This window comes from Pyxicephalus adspersus, chromosome 2, assembly GCF_032062135.1.
Source record: "Pyxicephalus adspersus chromosome 2, UCB_Pads_2.0, whole genome shotgun sequence".
Taxonomy (NCBI): domain Eukaryota; kingdom Metazoa; phylum Chordata; class Amphibia; order Anura; family Pyxicephalidae; genus Pyxicephalus; species Pyxicephalus adspersus.
The window spans coordinates 153,760,906-153,782,815 of NC_092859.1; the positions used below are offsets into that span (position 1 = coordinate 153,760,906).

A 21,910-nucleotide genomic window follows, 5' to 3' on the forward strand; every position below is an offset into this window, starting at 1 on the left:
ATATTTTTTCACTAATATTTTCAAACTATGAATGGCATTCTGTATATTTATTGGGTACAAATTCACATTAATAATCTCTGTTCATGGAAATCTGCTTGCCTTGATGATAGTGTATGTTTGTATTATGCTTCAAAAAAAATTGGAATGTCCTACTTTATCTTTTTCCCACACTTCCTTCCAGTGCTTATAGTAAATGATGGGAGCAAATGCCAGTCCTCTTCCTAACGTCAACAGGGAATGTGGAACCACATGCCAGTATTTCTATCAGCTCTGGCAAGTCATGGTGGAAGCACATGGTGGTCTTTGTCCTCAATGAATCATGAATGGTGGGATCACTTGCTGATGTTCTTCTTAACTTGGCCAGGAATGTGGAATAGCATGCAAGTTTTTTTCTTAGCTCTCACAAGAAATGGTGAGAGCACATAGCAGTCGTCTTCCTGACACAATACTGAACAGTGGAGTCATATGCCAGTCCTACTTCCACCTCCAACAAAGGGGAATGGTAACATGTGCCAGTCCTATTTGTCATAGCAATGGTTGGTAGATATGCCAGTCCAAAAAGCAATGATGATGGCACATACCAGCTCTTAGCTAAGACAGTCTTCTTTCCAGGTTTTAAAGGAAATGGTATAGGTAGATAGATGAAGGTTTTCTTCCCAGCTTTAACCAGGCATGATGGGAGCAAATGCCAGTCTTTTTTCAACTAATCATTTAATATTGAATATTCTGAGCACTTGCCACTCTTCCTTTTACCCTTCCTATTGTCACCAAGGAATGGTGGGAGCACATACCAGTCTATTTCCCCAACTCCTATGATCAATAGTTGGATCACTTGCCTATGTTCTTCTTAGTTTAAACAATAAATGTGGAATCACAGTCCAACTTTCTTCCGAGTTCTCAAAGGGAATGGTGGGGCACATGCCAGCCTTACTGCCAATTCTAATGTGCATGGCAGGACATACCAGTCATATTTGGTCTCTAATAGCAAATGGTGGGGTGCATGCCAGCTTTATTCCTAGCTCTAATAGGAAATGGTGGTAGCACATGGCAGTCTTCTTCCTAACCCTAAAAATAAATGGTTGGGACACTTACCAGTCTTGTTCTTAGCTCTAAGAGGTAACGTAGAATCAATAACAGTCTTCGGTTCAACTTTAACAGGAAATGGTACAGATCTTTCTATTTCTGATAGGGAATGGAGGTAGTGTATGCCAATCTTCTTTAATAGTAAACGGTTCGAGGGCATTTCAGTCCTCTTTGCTGCTCCAATGATGAATGGTTGGAACACATGCCAGTCTTAGTTTCAGCTACAACTGGGAATGTGGAATCCTATGCCAGTCTTCTTCCTGGCTCTCACATGAAATGGTGGGATTATATGCCAGTCTTGTGCCTACCACAATAGTGAATGGTGGAGGCACATGCTAATCTTGTTCCTACCTTGATAGTAAATAGTGTGGGCACTTGCCAGTGTTCATCCCAATTTTGGTAATGAATTAGTGAATAGTGGTAGCGAATGGCACAAGGAATGGTGGGGCTAGTTGTCTACCTAACTCACTTGCCAGGCTTCTTCATACATCAAACAAAATAGAAAAGTGTCTGCATATGGAAATGTTATTTTCAGTATCACCACTGTATAGCTAGATCACGACATTCAGTTCACCATCGTATTATTTGTCTTGTAAGATCAGCAAATAATAAAGTTTCTTTACAGGATTGATGCACGGTGGAAATCGCAGCGACCAACAAAAATGAGTAGCCAAACTACCCCCGAGCTTGTGTCTTCGCCTCCTTCCACCGGGCAGAGATATTTTGACCGCTGTTCAGAAGATGACCCAGAATACCTGCGAATTAGAAACATGGCGGCTGACCAGGATTTCAATGTCATGGAGCAAAAGAAACGAGTGTCCATGATTATGCAGAGCCCTGTGAGTGGAAATATAATATGCACTCCAGATTTTACCTCCAGAAAGGACAGATGCATAAGTGTAGTAGTCTTCATATTACAAACCAGCCAAAAAGAAACTTTTGGGTGTAGTTCACTATTATTTGTTTTTATACCCCAAGAATATATATTTACATAGGAGTTAAGCAATCAAGCTTAACTTTTATTTATCTTTATTATTGTTACATAGTAAATCAGGTTGAAAAAAGACATAGGTGCATCAAGTTCAAGCACTAGGGAAATAAAAATATCCCAGATATAAAACTCTATGGGCAGTTAATCCAGAGGAAGGCAAAACAAAAGCTATGGTACAATTTGCTCCAAAACGGTAAAAAATGCTATACAGTTTATATATTTACACATTTTCTCTTTTAGTCTTTCAGGGAGGAGCTGGAAAGTCTAATTCAGGAACAGATGAAGAAAGGGAACAAGTCATCCAATATCTGGGCCCTGCGGCAAATCGCTGACTTCATGGCCAGCACTGCACCATCTGTCTTCCCCACCTGTCCAGTCAGTAAGTTCCTTCACTTTGTCTATGGGGAGACTGCTGAGGGCATAGCCTGCGGTCTTCTCTCAGCCATAATTAAAAGAATGGAAACTGTTTTTTTATAGGAAACAACACTTAACTTCTTTTCCAAGCCAGGCCCTATTTAAAATATTTTCAGTCTTTATATTGAGGTTTCAGAGCAAAGTTGCTCACAGAATTTTTTGATTGGTAAAATATATGCACCACTGTATACAGACCTGCTGGGTTTGTAGGTTGGTTTTGGATGCTGGTAATATATCTTGCTCCTCGTGGGTGGGCCTTCAGCATGACATGAGTTCCTGCTAAAGTTGTGGAGCTTTCAGTAAAAAAAAGCACCTTTATGGGTATAAAGCCATCATTCCGTCTCCAAATCAGTAGGTCCCACCCTGTCCCACGTTCCTTCATTTTTCTGGCACAGAGTGGACACAGGGCCCCGCCATCTTCTCAGGTTCAGTCCCAAAGCCTTGCATGCAGATTTTTTTTTCATTTTCCAGGAATCCCACTTCTGTAAATGCCTGAGATTGGGCACAGAAGTAGCAGCCTTCTGGGACACGTGACATATATATCCCAGGAGGCAATGGGTTTGCTATTCAGTCTTTACTGCAACAATGGTAAAGTTGGAAGGGGTTTCTCTTTAAAAAATAGAAAAAAAAGTATTTAAAACAGATTTTGAAAAAAAGACTAATTTTACCATTATACACAAGCTAGCTACCCCTTTATATAAAGTAAAAAGTAATGCAAAGTAGCCATTGTTCACTATGTACATAATATGATATTCAGAAAAATAAATCTGCTGAAGCTTGGGTTCACTTCACACTTTTATAAATCAGGTTCATGGAATGCAGGAGCAGTTGATTGAATATTGTTTCACAAAATCACAATTTTTAGCTGTTTTTTGCAACAGATGCCCAAGAAATTCAGGCAAAGTAAGTCAATGTGTGCAAGTCGGAGCTTGCAGCCAATCCAACCAATTTGCACCAAGCTGAGACTGAGAAAAAGTGTCGATTAGTTTTGCAAGTCAGCCCAAGTCACTAAAGCCTAAGACAACATGGAACCCATTTTTGATGCTGCATTGGATTTTTGTCTAGAATCATTGGAATGTCACCATTGGCCAAAAATAAGCATTTTTATAATATTTGTACAATATAGCAGTGTTCTTGCCCTTTTGTACTATAGGGTAACCCTTTAAATAACTTTCAGGTCTTCAGGGAACCCCCTTCTATAATTACTAAATCCACAGCTCATAGTATATTAGTGTGGCGGTCAGTGGGAAGAACATCTCTTCCATTGATAGCCGTTGGGAAGAATGTCATTGGTGTCACTTATACTGACCTGAGAGGTGCAAACTCCCCCAGCAACCTCTGGAGGAACCCTGGCTGAGAAACTCTGTTTTATGTTATAGATTATAGTTACACTCTATGCAAACAGCTAAATTCTCAGTTGAGATGCATATACAAGGGGTATATTATCTGACAAATAGGACCTGATTTAAAAATTCTTTCCAAAACTGGAGAAGATAGGTGATCATAGAAGAACCTGGGTGATCCAACACAAATGGAATGGATTTCTTAAAATAATTTGCTATTATTTACTAAATGTTCTCAATCCTGGACCAGACCAGATGCTGGATCACCTAGGTTCTCTCATGATAGTCTATCTTCTCCAGTCTTGGAGAGCTTCGTTCCAGCTATTCATATTTCAACAAACTGTGACTTTATTTTGCAGATTCGTCCATGGTGGCACCTATTAACGACCTGCACTGCAATGAGTCATTGCCTCTAGCCAAGGGTGAGAAGCTAATGAGATGTAAGCTTGCCAGCATCTACAGACTCATAGACCTGTATGGTTGGGCTCAGCTCAGTGGTACCATTGCTTCTGTAAGTCACTTCTGTCTTATCATGTGTACATCAACATTCCCAAATGAAATTGTCACCCTTAAATGTGCTTCATGGAACCAGTCCTTGAAAAGTACAAACAGGGGCTTCTCAAACTGTTGTCCATGGATTGCCTTTGGGCTTTAGTTATGCCATTGGTTGTCCATACCATCATTGGCTGTATTTTTGGTGCATTTTTTGAACACATAACCTCACCAAATGCACGGCTCCAAGACTTTTCTAGAGTTGCCCCAACTCTCTGGAATGGTTCTTCCTCGTCTTATTGCTCCTACTTTCTGCTCTTTTAAAAGAGTTCTCAAAACCCATGTTTTCAAACTCACCTACCTGTCTTCTTTTGTCTCCTAAACCCTCACTACTTCCCTCTATTACATATTTCCTATTGCGTGATACTTCCCCCACCTCTTAGATTGTAAGCTCCTTGGGGCAGGGTCCTCTCCTCCTGTGTCAGTGTCTGTATCTGTCTGTCATTTGCAACCCCTATTTAATGTACAGCACTGCATAATATGTTGGCGTTATATAAATACTGTTTATAACCCCCCTAGCGGTAATCCCTAGTGTGACTCGGGGTGAATTTTCGAAGGAAAAAGCGGTAATCCCGAAACACACTCGGGGTCGCTTAAAACATAAAAAAAAACATTTATTCTGTTGTTATCCCCCGGCATCCTGCTGGTCCACGCAGCTCCTCCGGACACGTCTTCTCTCTGCAAAGTTTATTAAATATTGGACATATTTCAGTGAGTTATGCCTAAGAGTTATAGCCTACAATGTAAAATAAACTTCCATGCAAACAAATGTAATGCTTTTTGCATGGCATTATGGATTTAATTGGAACGCTAGGGATGGGTTAATGATAATAATAAAGTCTATATAATGCAAAATCAGTTTGAGGCTGGTCAGGAGGAGGTCAGCTGCAGATCAAATGAGCCTGTCGGTGAAGTATGAAGTATTTCAGGAGGGTCCTAAAGTGGAATTAAAAAAAAAAAAAAAAACACTTTCTGTACCTGTGGAAAGCCCTTAATTCTTCCACAAATTGAGCCCAGCATATCTACTCCACGACCATCTTCTATCTTCTCACGGCACCCAAACTTCCATTTGATGGGGAGACTTGTCTTCCTGCAAATGAAGAAAAACGCATGTGCATTGCATTATGAGAAAGCTCCTGATGACACATGCCCAATTTCAGGCATGCGCACCTCAAAGCCAGGCTATGTGACGCAACTCTCTGGAGTTGCCCCAACTCTCTGGAATGGTCTTCCTCCTCTTATTGCTCCTCTTTTAAAAGAGTTCTCAAAACCCATGTTTTCAAACTCACCTACCTGTCTTCTTTTGTCTCCTAAACCCTCACTTCCCTCTATTACATATTTCCCCCACCTCTTAGATTGTAAGCTCCTTGGGGCAGGGTCCTCTCCTCCTGTGTCACTGTCTGTATCTTTTTGCCATTTTAAACCCCTATTTATTGTACGGCGCTGCATAATATGTTGGCGCTATATAAATCCTGTTTATTAATAATAATAACACAGTGGCCATTTGCTGCTTTGTCTTTTTTCTTTGGTCCTACAATGGGTTGTCGTACTGTGCAGGGAGCAATGTCTTGGTACCAATTCTACCTGCTGCACACAATCCTTCCAACTGTCAGCAAATGGGAATTGTAACCTAAAGTTCTGTTAGTGTTGATCTATGTATTATCATGCCATAGTAATGGAGAGCAGAGTCCTAGGTGTGGTTATGGGCACCAGTGATTGTAATTCTGGCAGCAAATATCTCAGCTTCATTATGTCTGTTTCCAGGAAGGATTTCAGATCAATAAAGCTCTCACGTTGCTTGTCTTCCAATGAAAATGTATAATTAATTCTTATAGTATGCTGTCTATTGAGATCAATTCTGCAGACAACACAAAAAGCTTATCCCATGAATAATCATTAGCATCCTGTATTGACCTGCCTTGTAGGGGTAATCAGGACAAAAAGCAATGTGCCCCCCCAAAAAAGAAAGAAACAAAGGTCACTATTCTTCAATTAGCACTGAGTATAATGAAAGATGATTGCATAATGGTTGTTATTTCTCTTTGCATGTTTCTTTTTTTTGTAGGGAAGCTCAATGGATAGGGATGTGAGAGTTACTGTTGCTGACTTGTCTTTGAAGGTGCAATATCTGGGGCTGTCATACTTATTCTTGTTTCACTACTTGCGTCAATGACCCAGAAAAGCATGGCGATGTCAGCTTTCAGGATGCCTTATACGTGACTCACCTGATAGTGATGCAAGGATAATGATGACAGCCAGGAGGTTGGGGTGTTACCTTAGCAAACTGCAAGAGATAATTTATCCAGCTCAGTGAATGTGTTAAAAAAAGATGCAAGGAATACTCAATCATGCAGGAATATTCAAAGAAAAGATGACATGTGCTTGCACGTGATTGCATGGCTGAAGCCAGGAGATTCACTTCAACAGTCCTTTAAAACTTAAAAAATAAAAAAATGGGGACCAGGCAAGCATTTTATTGCAAAAGTAACAGGTGATGTCCCTGCTGCCATAAAACGATCTTACTTGTTTGCAAACATTTACCTAAGCTCACCTCTTCTCATGTGGACAACTTCACCTGTTTATTATTATACTGTGTTTATATAGCGCCAACATATTACCCAGCGCTGTACATTTAACAGGGGTAGCAAATGACAGACAGATACAGACTGGCACAAGAGGAGAGGACCCTGCCCCAAAGAGCTTACAATCTAAGAGGTGGGGGACAATCAGAGGGGAGATATGTAGTGGTGGGAAGTAGTCAGGGTTTAGGAGCCAGAAGCAGACGGGTAGGTGAGCTTGAAAAGAGCGTTGGGGTGGCCCTGGAAAAGTCCCGGAGCTGTGCATGTGATGGGGAAAGCAAAGCACGGGAGCTTGAATTTGATTCTAAGCTGAAATGCCCTAGAAAAGTCTTGAGGTTATGAGTGGTTACCTTTAAAGTTTGGTATCGTCAACCACCTTTAATGGCCGGCCTAGAATAACATAATTACTTCACATACGCACAGGAGTCCAATCATTCCCAGCAGCCATCTATGCCGGGATCATACACAATGCACATGTGCAGCTCAATGTACATTCAACAAAACATTGGGAACAGGCAGGTAAGTTTGTTTGTATTGCAGAAAAAGCCTCACCTGTCCTTTCTGTATAAAAGAAACTGCTTGCAATTGTTTTTATTTTAAGGTATAGTTATGCTTTATTAAATCAGTCACAATGGTTCTCATTATTAGATAGATAAATGGAGCAGCAATAGTGTAAAATCTCATTTACAATGACAATGGGACAGCAACAGCCCCATCGCCAACTATTTGGCCTTTCTCCCCATACAGCACCCTGGCATGACTTTGCATGACCATTTGATAACAGATTTCAAATACAAAGAGAGTGACTACTGTTTTATTTACTCACTTCATTGACTATTATGGTGTATGACTTCCAATTTAGCAGCCAGAGGGTGATTTATTATTTTATTCATAGATTAATGGTTCATAGCAGGAAAATACCTTGCTGATCAGACATTTTTATGAATAGAGGCTGCAAATCCTAACTGCCCGGATGTAAACCAATACGGATCTGAGTTCATGGTCTTGCTTTGAGTATTGCACAGATCAGCTTTCTTCATGTCATTTTATCTCATGTCTATCTATCTTCTCGTTTCAGATAAGAGTAAATAAGGAACAGGATCACTTCTTAATAAACCCTCGAGGAGTAGCGTGTAATGAAGTGACAGCTTCAATCCTTGTAAGTGCAAGTTTGTAAGGTCTATTATATCCGAGCAGATCTACTTCCAATTATGGACATGAATGACTGCTCCAATCAACTTACTGATCAGTAAAGTCCCAAAACCTTGCACATGTATTCATTTCTGCTCTTCTTATCACTGGAGGTGAGGGTGAAGTGGACCATGCTTAGCATGATTCTACAGATGGAAGCTCCCAACTATATCTGTTTAGTGAGCCTAAAAGCTCTACATCCGACCTGTTGGTCTACTATTGAAATTGATTTACTATATTTGTTTTACTTCCCATTCACTGGTTTACATAGCCAACAGTAGTCCCCTGTGCAGAAGAGACTTAGCCTCTTTTGGGACCCTTGCTAGTTAAGGAGGGTTTTGGGCTCTTGTGCACCAGCAAACCTTAGACCCCCCTATGTCCTCTTCTGCAGATATTTTTTAAGGTTAATCCTAACCTTCATTGTACCATTTATCTCTGATTATTGTCAAACATAGCTCCCAATTTATTTTTTAAATTGTTTAATTAAAGTTAAAAACTGTGCTAAGTCAAATCATTTTAAACATTTCTTCCTGATAAAACTGTTTCTAGTTCTCATAATGATGACTGTATTATGCTTTGTGTGGCTTATGAACTTGTCCAGATGGGTGGTTATGTAAGTTGTCCCCTAGCATGTAAAGGAACCACCAAGTTCTTGCTTTATCATTGAAAAAATGAGAGATCTTGCATGCAGCTCCTCATGGGTGGCACACTTCCCAACTGCTACCATAGACCTGAATAGGAATGCTTTCCAAAGGCCTACTGGTGTTAAGGCAATTTCAAGGCGTTTTAGAAGCATTTGTCAGGAAGAAGTACCAACAACCGAGATGTTTCTGCTTTCCATACCCCTCCAGTTCCTCTACAAAACAATCGCATTGCTAGCAAACTGTAATTATAGTGCTTTATAGACATTTGCACAAACTCAGAAAATACCTCTCCTAGCCACCTGTGTCTGTTCTCAGGTGCCTAGCAACTGAACTTTGGCCCCTGGTATGTGTTAACTGTAACCATGTGTGTGAACAAGCCCTCACCCAGAACAAGTTAGCATTACCATACATTAAGGTGCAATGCAATTAGGCAACCAATTAAAAGTTGAATCAGGTGTTATAGCCCCCCCATGTTCTAAAAACACACAAGGCTCATTTTTCTTGTAGCTCTAACATTATTGGTTATTATCAGGCATTGTAACAATACATGCATTGTATTAGTGCATTATTTAAAATAAATGGTACCACAATAAGATAATGCACGCTACATGAATAACACAGGAGTTACTATGTTGCAAGCACCTAAATGGGCCCATAAACCTGTAAAAAGCATTTAAATAATAGGTTGGCAAATACCAAAATAAAATGACTGCAGATTGGATGCACTTGCATTGTAGACGTTAGTAAGTTATTTAGCTTATTGGTAATGAAGTAATACACCCTAATGACCCTAAATACCACCCTACCTGGTATTGGTAATACACCCTAATGAAGGTGTATATCAGCACAACACAAGCTACTACCATGCATTAAAAAAAGCAAATGTGAATGGGCTGCCTTGATGCAACCTACAATAAGGCATTAGGACAATGCACCAGTATAGAATGAGCCTTTATACTTTTGCGAATTGTTACTGATCTCCACAACTTCTGCTGTATCTGTCCCAGGTAAAGGTGAACATTTTGGGTGACGTAGTAGAGGTTGGTAGCACCGGCTTTGAGGTGGAAACTAACGACTTCAGCCTGCACTCTGCCATCTACTCAGCCCGGCCGGACGTGCGGTGCATCATACAGCTACATACAGCGGCCACAACTGCGGTAAGGTCACCAATACTGTGCTGTAATGCATTGGAGAGCATTGAAATGTTTGCACTGTTGGGTGTACAGATATTCCATGGAACTAATAATCTTTTTATAATATAGGTATCAGCAATGAAATGTGGCCTCCTGCCTATCTCCCATGATGCTTTGCTGGCAGGAGAAGTGGTGTACTATGACTTCAATGGGGACATGGAAGATGAGAAGGACAGGATTGAACTACAGAAGTGTTTGGGACCAACGTGCAAGGTTGGGTCACATCTTTCTCCATGAACCATGTATAGAAATGACAGAAATAATTAATGCCTGCCTCTATTCTGTTACTATACAAAATGAATGCAAAAATTAAATCTGCCCCTAAATTGCAACATATTGACACCCGCAAACAAAGAAAGGAATTTGATAAATGTCCCCTAATATATTCTTTGTTACCATCGTTGGTTGTTTAACACAAAGCTGCTCTATGTCCCCAGGTTCTGGTTCTGAGGAATCATGGCGTTGTGGCTCTTGGTGAGTCCGTGGAAGAAGCTTTCTATAAAATATTCCACTTACAGGCGGCCTGTGAAATTCAGGTAATTATAGTCTATATAATCATTATTCATGCTTCACCTGAAACTAAAAACAGATATTGAAGGTATGAGAAGAGATTTCATTTATTAGATCCGGTTAAGATTACCCGATCTTAAAATGGAAGTGAACCCAAAACTCACCCAAAACAATAAAATCACACTTACCTTCAATCCAGCAGATCAGTCTGTCCATCAGGAGGTTTCTTCCATCGGATCCCGCGTCGGCCCAAGTATTCATTTTTAACCCAGCCTATAGGGGGCGCCAGGCGCCGCCATCTTCTCCTTTCTTCATCCACGTTCTTCTTCCTACATCACCTGATCTTGCATTGCGCAGGCGCGAGATCGGGTGACATAGATTGGGAAAAAACTTTTCACTGCGCATGCTTGAGATCTGCAATTTTTTCCCTTATTGATAAAAGGGCAGCCAAGACCCTCCTGGAATGCGTGACGTAGGTATCCCAGGAGGCTCTGTGCACCCATTTTTTCTTTATTGCCCGGGCGATCTAGAATTAGGGGGTGGTGCTGCACACAAACAAACTAAATTTTTACTTAAATAAAAGGGTTGTCTACAAGGGTTGTCTAGTAAAAATAAACACTCGACTCTGATAATAATAATGTCATGTGGTGCCATCATGGGCAGTCACAAAAAACACCACATGGCCATTGGCAGCATGGAGGACTTCCTATGACCAATTGCCTACAAAGATGAATTTAATTATGGATTTGTAGGGGCTCGCACTTGGCCTTACTAGGGATGCGACTCATTTATTACCTTGCGTTCTGAAGACTGCATCATCTACACTCCTTATAGTTCTGTACCCCTGTATAAGAGTTTAAGCAGGAGAGCTGACTTTTTGGTTGTAAGGTCAAAAATGACCCAGTAGAACATATAGGATCACAAGCTTTTCAGATTTTTAGCACTATTTAGATATAATGGCATAGCATATAGCAGTGCGCATAGCAGTGTGCAATTATTTTACTAGTTTGCACTATAGGGCAGAGTTTATTTATTTAGTTTTTTATTCTTTAACATGGGGAACCCTGGTTGAGAAACACTGGTGTAATTTCACTCCATAAATAGAAAAATAACAGTTCACTGGTAGGATAAACAGGTAAAAAAAATCATAAAAATAATATGCGACCAAGAAAATAAAAAGATGTGATTGTGCTGCAATGAGTTACTTATGTAGGAAGGTTCACCATTTACTATAATTTGATGCACGCTATGGTCCTATGACCCTTTCTAAACCACTATCTAAATTAAAACCTACCTACATGAGTTATTCATTGCAATGTAATAAATACTTTGTTTACACCATATACCAGCACTCTTCTTTCTCACATTCCTCTGAAGAAGCCCAACGTGGCGAAACGCGTCAGAACAGAGACAATCACACCTAACTATCACAATACATATTACTAAAAATATAATTAGCATGCTAATGAGGGGAGTAAGGTGGAACCAGGGAAGGCAAAACCACACAAATCACAAAATCCTTAGTATTATATAAACTCTCTGGCTGGGCTATGGTTTATATAACTGCATAGGAGCTTTTAAAATGACTACTAAGCCCCATCTAGCCATGAAATAATTGTGGTCAGTGAACATTTCCAGTGACGGTAGTACTGTGCAGACATTGCAGAAAGAGAAGGATGAGTGATAGGTGCCCCACTTTGTGCTCCATTTTACAGAAATACTGCAGCCAATGGACCTAAATTATTAAAGCTCTCCAAGGCTGCAGAGGATACACTTTCATCAGTGAAGCTGGGTGATCCAGCAAACCTAAAATAGATCTGGTCCAGGACTTCAAACATTTACTAGTAAATATTAAACCTGAAATGGATCTGGTCCAGGATTCAGAACATTTGCTAGCAAATAGCAAAATACTCTGAAGAAATCCATTCCAGGTTTGCTGGATCACCCCGCTTCACCATGGAAAGTGTATCATCTCCAGCCTTGGAGAGCTTTAATAAACCAAGCCTATTATTGTTTGTAGTTTACAATCCAGCATTGCGGATGAATAATGACAAGGGAGATTTGTACAGATGCTGGATTGCCCAAGTCAATCATAAACTTTTGTCTCAAAAAAAAATCTGCACAGCTTTGTAATTAGAGACCCCCAACTTGCACCAAAACCCTGTCTGTTGGTATTCGTTTCTTAAATCTGTATATAGATTAATCACTGTCAGTTCTTAGGAAGAACTTTGGAAAAATGAGCCAGAGATATTGAGCAGCTTTTAGCCTCTCCAAGACCTGGAGACTGAATGTCCATGCGAATATCTGTATGGCTTTGGAAAATTTGAAACCAGCTTTTGTAATCTGGGGAAGCTGAGCCCTTGGGACCGGTTCCTGATCCTATTAAGCTGAGGGTCCCATCGGTTCTCATCTCAGTAAGGTTCTCCTGCTTTTATTCATCAATTCTATCATGGACATTAGGTCATTGCACCTCCCACTGGGACCGGGATTTAATCTCCTTTAATGTCTCAATTGGCATTGGCTGCATGGTTATCCCTCATTGATATCTATATTAAAAAAAGATATACAAATTGCTACGTTCTCCCTTCCTTCCTTTCTCCCTCTCCTTCCCATTCAAAAAAACCTCAGGCACCCAGTTGGCCATTTTCCCACTCAGATCCATTTATTTGTGACATGTTGCTTTGTTTACAGAACTTTATAATCCACCACTTTGTATTACAACTGAGCAATGTCACTTACGCCAATTAGTATTGTGCACTTTAATTATTATTAATTTTATTCTGCTGTTATGTATTCCAATTTATTGCATTGAGTTCTTGCTTACTGGAATGTCTTTATTAAAAATAAAAAATGAAAAAAAATATATACAAATAGTAGTGAACTGTTATTTTCCCACTTATGTTCACTGTGTGTTGTGCGGTGACATCACATTACAAAAGTGTTTATCTACCAGAGGTTTAAGTGACCCCAATGATCTTTTTGGGTATCTGTAGGGTGATTCTTCCCAATGACCAGCAATGTAAGGGGAATTCTTCCCATTGACCACCACACTAATATACTGTGAGCTGTGTATATAGTAATTATAGAAGGGGTTCCCTGAAGACCTGAAAGATATTTCAAGGGTTCCCCCATGTTAAAAAGTTTGAGAAACACTGAGCTAAAAAGTACAACAAATAGCAAATCCTAACACTTCAAATGTCCTCAAATAAACATTCCATTGTGTCATTTAAGGTTTTCATTGATCCAGGTTGTATATCTAGTAACATTTAGTCACATTTAGCTAGATTTGTTCTTATAATGCTGAAGTTGTTTTTAACAACCTTCCATGCTGCTTCCTCAGTTCTTCCAGGGTATGAATTACCCCAGGATTTCTATTCACACAGTACAAACACCTTAATCCAGTCACCATGGAATTTGGCACTGCATATGTTGATTGTCCAAGACCAGAAGCTGTGAAATTTGTTCTATTACCATAACCCCATCCTTTGTGCGTAGGTTCTAAACTTTCCAACTACAGCTGAAAGTCTGAATTGTTTTCAAAATTCCAGCCATTGCATCTCTACCCCAGCAATTTGCAATTTTTTTTCATGTATTTATTTAATTACTAGCAAAAGTAGTCCCATCCATTGAACAAGCTGAAAAAGGAAGTGTGTTATTGGGACAGGAAATATTCTAGTCCTGGATCAATGGTGGCACCTTGCAGGTTCAGTCCACTAAAAACCAAGGCTGCGTACACACGTGCAATAATTGTCGTTGGAAATGAACGATCCACGAAAGATCGTTCGATAGTTGTTAACAGAAAAAAGTGCACAATGACACAGACGAATGAGGAATCTCTCTGGAAACAAACAACTTTTCCAGCGCATCTGATTGGGCGACGATCGTTTGTAATCTATTGTGTGTACGGTCGTTCAGTGATCGTGGATGGTTCTGTGATACACTTTCCCCTGTACATGTCTCTTCCTCTATGGAAGGATTGAACGATCGTATCTAGTGTGTGTACATTATTGGTGGATTAAATTTGAACAATCGTATCGTTGCAGCATGTACAGAATTGTGCACAATACTATCGTTCAAAATATTCAGGAATATTCGTGGATAATTTGTTTTCAAACCATAATTATTGCACGTGTGTACCTAGCCTAATATTTCAATGTTAAATTGATGCTGGCTAATCATATCAGCATTTTCGAAACTGAAGATTGTAGAGGGGAGGTTGAAACATTGTTTCCCTTTTATTCTTTGTCAAACTGATTGGCTGTTACTGCACTCATATTAAAAAATGTTATATTATTAAGGGTGAATGATATAAATGGGGCTTGGCACAGATGTTTACTCATAACTAAAGTTTTTAGCACATTTAGTTTCATTAGGATAACCTCAGTGCTTGATGTAGGAAATTAAATTAGATTAATAAAAGGGTTGGACCGGGTTCAGTTAGGTCAGAGAGGAAAGGGCTAAATAATGCTGGATGTGCCAGGAAATGAGGTGGGCTCTATTTGGGATGGGGTGTGGTGTCCTAAAAATTTTGCACCTTTAATGGATTGTTACCCCTTCAATACAATGTTTAAAAAAACACATAGTCAATCGAACCAATGCTTCAGCAACAATGTTATTTTACAATATCTTTTGCATTATTTCATCCTACAGATACCGGCTTTGTACTAACTGTTAAGAATGTTATGTTTCAGGTGTCAGCTGTACCGAGTGCAGGAGGACCAGAGAACCTCATCCTTCTGGACAGGGAGAAATATCGCCCACATGACGTGGGTACAGTTGGCTGGGCTGGCAGCAAGTTTGGACCTATGCAAAAGAGCCGTCTTGGTGAACATGAATTTGAGGCATTAATGAGAATGATGGATAATTTGGTAAGTGTGCACCAGTTTCTAAAAATATATTTATAATCACCTAGAGACCTTAAGTGAAAACCTCCTTACACCACCACCAGTATTCCTTTTAGTGTAATATATTTTTTAAAAGCAGAACTAAACCCATAATAAAAAAATCATACTTGCCTTTAATCCTGCAAATCCGTCGATCTGTCTGGAGGTTTCTTTGTTTTAGTTCCGCGTTGTCCCCGTATCCGTCTTCGGTGGTGACATCTTCTTCTCTCTTCTTCCGGGTTCTTTTTCTTACGTCACCTGATATCGCACTGTGCAGGCGTGAAATCCAGTGACTTAGATGGGGAAAAAGATTCCCAATCTCACTGAACGTGCGTAAGATCCGCAATTTTTTTCTTCCATTAAAAAAAAGGCTCCTTCTGCGCAGAAGGAGCAGCCAAGAGACTCCCGGGATCCATGAGATAGGTATACCGGGAGGCTTCTTGCTCCATTCTGGCTTGATAACCAAATGAGAAGTGCTTCACCCTTTTTTTTTTAAATAGGGTGATGCACTTAAAAAAAAAATTACAATTTTTACTTTAAATAAAAGGGTTGTCTACCCTTTAATGTAAAATAAAAAGTTTTGAGTTTAGGTCCGCTTTAAACCCCCACAATACCTGTCCTGAGAAAACGCTAATCCAAGCTAACAACCTAGCAGCTGGTAATGTAACTTCATCCCTTGGCAAACAATATGTCTCCAATATCCAACCTGGGAACTTGAGATCTGACACAGCTGGCCAGTTTCTCCCTAAACTTTTAGCTGTAGTCATGTGACTAAGTGCCTAGGCATAGGGTTCATGGGACCAACCACAACAGATGCAGAGAGCAGAATCTTTCAAATTGATATAGTAATACATTTGCCAGGATTAGGAGGTATGCTTTTGCTATAGGTCTGCGTTTAATGAAATACAGACTAAAGGAAAATAAAAACCTAACTCAGCTTAATTTGAGGCTGCTTTACCGGTACTCCTATCATTGTTAAAACTGGAACTATCATCATTGTGTAGCCATAAGGGATCCATTATCATTATTTTTATCAGTTGTCTTCAGTGACAACTGGGGACTTACATTAAAGTATTGCTATAGACTCCATATTCCATCTGGTTCTACATACAGATGAAATTCCCCTGTTCTCGGCCTTATCTTCCCCCTTATGTCTTTATTCCATTACATTTTTACCCTCCGACTGTAAGTCACACATGCAGCACTTTTTTAGGTAATGCTACTTTACTGGTATTAATTGACAATTGTCTGCCATTCACTACATTTTTAAAGTGGCAATCAAACCTGGTAGTGGTGAACCCTAATAGGAAATGATCGGAACCCTAATCTTTGTTTAAACACCCTGATCGCCAGTTTGGAGAAGTAGTGGTACATGGCTGCAATGAACGTCAATGGGCCATGTGCTGCTACTTCCAAATTAACGGTCACATCTAGCGTTAAGGTCACTTCAATTTCCTATTGTAGTAGCCTTTTTCCCAGTATTATAATTATGGCATTATAAATCTGGTGATCAGGCTTTTTAAAGTAGAAAACAAAAACTAGAAGAAATTTTCCTTCCTCTTTCATTTTATTATAAAAGGCCACATAGGGTTCCATTTCAGACCCCTCCATTTAGAAATACAATTTGCCTCTTTGTGATTCTGATCCAATGACTTTATAAGTTACTGATTTCAAACAAATATAAAATTTGGAGTTCTGACCTTACTCTTTCATCACTTGCTGTATATGTGTGTCAGGTCTGTAATAAAGAAAGTATTGAAATCGGAGAAAGCCAGCAATGGTGGTTAATATATTCATCACTTTTCTAGTTTTTTGGAAACAAGATGAATAATGTGCTATTTAAGGAACAACTGAGTTAGCAAATACATATAAATTTCTCCAACAGGGTTACCGTACAGGTTATTCCTATCGCCACCCATTTGTTCAAGAAAAGACGAGACACAAGAGCGACGTGGAGATCCCAGCCACTGTAACTGCTTTCATTTTCGAAGAGGAAGGGGTTCCTATCTCGACGTTACGTCAACATGCCCAGAAGCAGCAGAAAGAGAAGACACGTTGGTTGAACACTCCCAACACTTACCTACGAGTCAGTGTGGGCGACGACAGCATGAGCAGCCCGAGGAGCAAGACCACGGTAGGGAGCCACGAGACATGGTTATGGTTTAACAATATAAGTGGTCTTTATTTCATCCTAGTAATTGATGTGGTGCATATTAACAATTAATTATTATAGTGAATGATGTAGAAAGGGTCACTTACTATCTATTTTCTATCCGCAGTGGATGAAGGCAGATGAAGTGGTGAAGCCTAGTAGTGGCATGCCCATCCGTATTGAGAACCCCAACCAGTTTGTGCCACTCTTTACAGATCCACGTGAAGTCTTGGAAACCAGAAACAAGGTAAATGTTTTGTAATAGTGTATGGGGATCATATAAGGAAACTGACTTACATTCCATCAATGGTGACCATTTAAGAACAATTGATAGCATTGGTTTCATTGTTCACCTCTTATGGAGAAGTCTTGGTCAAACACCCTGGAGAACAAATAGTGAGAAGGGATGTCATAGGACACTGTTCTTAAATCTGTCCTTAAAGAGTACCTAAACTCAGAAATTTCACTTTACATAAAAGTGCAGCACCGCACCCTAATTCTAGGCGATCGAGAATGAATGGGATACCTAAGTCACGCATCCCGGGAGGCTATTCGGTGTTCCTTCTGCGCATGCCCGAACATCTCAGGCATGCGCAGAAGGAGGTTTTTCGTGAAAAAAGAAAAATTTGCCGATCTCACCCATGCGCAGTGGGATCACCAAGTTTTTTTTTACCAACCTACGTCACCCTATTTCTTGCCTGGGTCGGGTAACGTAGAAAGAAGAACCAGGGGGAAGATGGCGCCACCTGGCACGGCAGTTTGGGGACGGATGCCAGGACGACATGGGACCTGATGGAAGACACCTCCGGATATATTGGACTGCCCTGCGGGATTGAAGGTAAGTGTATTTTTTTTTTGTTTTTAGGGGATTTTGAGTTTAGTTCCTCTTTAAGTACTAGCAACAGTGCATATTTCAGGCAACATCATAGGGTAATTAGTGTCCCATGTTGATTTGTGTTTTTGTCTCCAAAATTGTTGATGGGACACAAGGACAGGTTTGGGAAACACTGCATGGGCTGTCACTAATCAAGATAGAAGGGAGCTCAGATAATTTGTATTGTGAGGTATTGGAAAGGAGTACCAAGTGTGGTAAGTGAACTTTTTAGGCTTAGTCTCAAAGTTCAAGAAAGTTTTGAACTGTTTTAAATTAGTTTTATATCTCATATATCATTGTTTGTAGGCCTGGACTGAATTTGTGTTTGCTTTTTTTATAATGAAGACCCTAATAGGGTGCCAGGAATACATCACTGCCTTGAACTTTTAGTGACTGATAATTATTTTTCTTTTTACAGATCCGAGAGCAAAATCGACAAGACGTAAAGTCTGCTGGTCCACAGTCTCAGTTATTAGCCAGTGTGATAACTGATAAAAGCAGAAGTCCGGTACAAACATTTATTCTTACATTTGTCAGTTAGGATAAAATACAATGAAATGGTGTATTCATATATTTGCATGAAAGTAGCCACCTATGTATGGAAATTGAATATACTGAAGTCCAGATGGCTCATTATCCTAAAAAGACAGGCTGGATTACTTAAGGGTTTAATAACACTTTGGGTCATATTTATAAAGCAAATAATCTTACATTACCTAATATTGACTGCAGGTGAATCTTTCCTCTGCAGGTGCTTTAGGTTGCTCAGGGGTTAGCACTCCGCCCTTTGCAGCGCTGGGTCCCAGGATCAAATCTCAGCCAGGGCACTATCTGCATGGAGTTTGCAGGTTCTCCTGTGTTTGCGTAGGTTTCCTCCAGGTACTCTGGTTTCTGCAGGTGTTTATATTCATGATTATTGATTCACTAGCAGTAAATGTTTGTAAAAGTCACATTCACTTGGCCCTTGATCATGTAGTAGTAATTCTGGTATAGCAGTGGTGCAGAACTACAGGAGTGGATCCTGGATTGCAGATATATCTGCTTTAGGTCATGGTCCTTCTGAAAACAGATTGCCTACTGCAGAAAGTTTGGTTGGTGACCTGCATTTGCTATTTGGGAAGTTTCTTAGGGTGCCCATAATCTGGGATTGGAGGGAAAATCTGGGGTTTATACCAGGATCTATGCAAGTATGTATGGGGCAATCAGGAGTAGGGGGTAGGTCAGTCTTGGAGGAAGCTGTGGGTCTGAAAGCAGCAACACAAGGCAGCTCTTGGTTTCTGGATGAAAGACTGATACTGCCACCTTGTGAGTACTGGGTGCCCTCCTGGCATTGCCGCTTTGATGGCCGGACTGTGGAATGGCCAAACTTCATAGGTCTCATTGCTAAAGTTATTTTGTTTTGCTGGTTGCTGAAATCAAGTTGTTTTTGCTACTTTCTGCTGTGAGTCCAATTTTTAATTGTTTTTGCCAAAACAAGGTTTGAAGGACTTAAGTGTTAGAGCGTCCTGTGTCCAGTCCACCTAACTTCACAACTTTTTATGAAGCCTCCTGTATTGTTTAGGGTTGGAACCAAATATTAGGTCTGTTTTTGCAGCTGAAGCCTCTTACTATAGTTCCACTTTGAAAATTTGATTTGATTAGGCAGAATTGTTATTGCAGATGCAATGTCCTTGTGCAATTACACATACTTTCTTGCCTGATTGATGATTGCTTTTGAAAAAATGTAATGATGGGCATGATGGGTAACCCAGCCTCCCCCAAGGCTGCTGGGAGTGAATAAACTCCCAAGTGTATCTGCTGAGTTACGTCATCCCGGCCCGGCCTGGCCAATAAAAATTGCAGAAGGTTTGGACACCAGGAATAGGAGCAGAAAAAAATGGCCAAGTGCCATGCAATGGACAGAACGGGCACAGGTGAGTGTATCTAAAAATTGAAATCAGGCAGGTAAGGTTATTTTATTGCAGAAGGGACATCGGCTGTCCTTTCTGCAACTAAAGACCTGTCTGGTCACAGTTTCTTATATTTTAGCATTTAGTTCTGCTCTCAATATTACAATAAACTAAACACAGAAGAGCACATGCTGCCTTGCTTTGCTTACATAGTGACTTTTAAAATCAGATCACACCCAATTTATTCACTAGCAACAGTGCAAGTATGTATGATCAGTCGTATCAGGTGTCTGCACTTGGAAAATCGATCATAATGTGTTTTATTAATGTTTGCACTTTGTGAATTAGCAATTTGCAACCAAGCAATTTGTGAATTTCTTATATTTTTAGGCAGTTCTGTACTGTCCTGCAAACCATTTAACTCAGCTCTGTACTTGCAGTCTGCAGATAATAATATAGCTACCAAAACAGAAGAAGAACTCAAGGATCAGCCTGTAGAAGACGTCTCACCTGAACCAGAGCCACCAAACCCGTTCAGCCAGCTGACAGACCAGGAGCTGGAGGAGTATAAGAAGGAGGTAGAGATGAAAAAATTTGCCATTGATGGTAGGTATGACCTGTAGTTCAAGATCCGTCTGCCCAGTATAGGGAGAAGAATAGTCTTAAGGTAGAAGCCCACCATTTAACTACTCTTTAGATTTGTCTGATAGCTCACCAATAACTATTTGATGTTACTGGGGTGTGAGCATCTTTAGGGTTGCTGTAGACATGATAGTGGTCGTACATGTAGGTACCATCATGTATTTGTGGCAGCCATGTCATGCAACCATTTCTGTTAAACTTGATCATCATGGTAAGGAAGGTTCACGAGACACCTGCAGCACCAAATTTTAAGGGTATTAGCATTATAAGGTTGTCATTCTTCCCAATGGCCAGCAAAGTAAGAGGGATTCTTCCCACTGACCACCACATTAATATACTGTGAGCTGTGGATATAATAATTATAGCTGTGGTTCCCTAAAGAGTTATTTAAGCGGTTTCTCCAGGTTAAAAAGGTCAAGAAAGGATAGTCGAAGCCAGTGGTCACCAACCTTTTAAACCTCACAGACCACTAAATTCATCATTTAAAATCCCGCAAACCCTTAATATGAATTTTAAAAAAGGAAAATACATTTTTGAAATAATGATCTTCCTAATGGTGCCTGACTAGGACTGTGGAGGCTCTGATTCATTCATCAGCTCACGGTTAAGTGAAGTATTACTATTGTTACTATTATCATTAGTTGCATTAGCTTTGGTATTACTAAATAAATTTAAAATATTTGTTTGCTTTTTCTTATTATGGGTTTATTTTGAAAACCAAACAAGAAATGATAGTTATCAAATTCAAACTATTTGATGCCATTAAATATAACAGTTAAAAAAATACAAAGTTAAGGGTATACTTACCTAAAAGATCATCAGAGAAATAAACAAAGAAAATAAAACATATGGATGAGAATTGGTATTCACAGAGTGGGGTGACTGTTTTAATGTTGGAAACAATACTGACTCAGAATATAAGAATTTTTTTAGGATATTATTTTTGTTTTATTATTAATATTTAAATTGC

At 39.8% G+C, this 21,910-nt stretch overlaps 1 protein-coding gene across 2 annotated transcripts in view; it reads left to right on the forward strand.

The window, feature by feature from the left end:
• The window catches only part of ADD2 (adducin 2), a 65,316-nt gene that overhangs the window by 27,223 nt on the left and 16,183 nt on the right, over positions 1-21,910 (forward strand). For both annotated transcript variants that reach the window (XM_072402796.1, XM_072402795.1), the window contains exons 2-13: positions 1,709-1,922; positions 2,315-2,453; positions 4,191-4,342; positions 8,041-8,121; positions 9,805-9,954; positions 10,060-10,203; positions 10,428-10,526; positions 15,192-15,368; positions 17,269-17,517; positions 17,663-17,782; positions 18,828-18,917; positions 20,739-20,904. In XM_072402796.1, coding sequence (XP_072258897.1) covers positions 1,746-1,922; positions 2,315-2,453; positions 4,191-4,342; positions 8,041-8,121; positions 9,805-9,954; positions 10,060-10,203; positions 10,428-10,526; positions 15,192-15,368; positions 17,269-17,517; positions 17,663-17,782; positions 18,828-18,917; positions 20,739-20,904 — 1,744 coding nt within the window. In that variant the 5' untranslated portion in view covers positions 1,709-1,745. The remainder of the gene's footprint in view (positions 1-1,708; positions 1,923-2,314; positions 2,454-4,190; positions 4,343-8,040; positions 8,122-9,804; positions 9,955-10,059; positions 10,204-10,427; positions 10,527-15,191; positions 15,369-17,268; positions 17,518-17,662; positions 17,783-18,827; positions 18,918-20,738; positions 20,905-21,910) is intronic.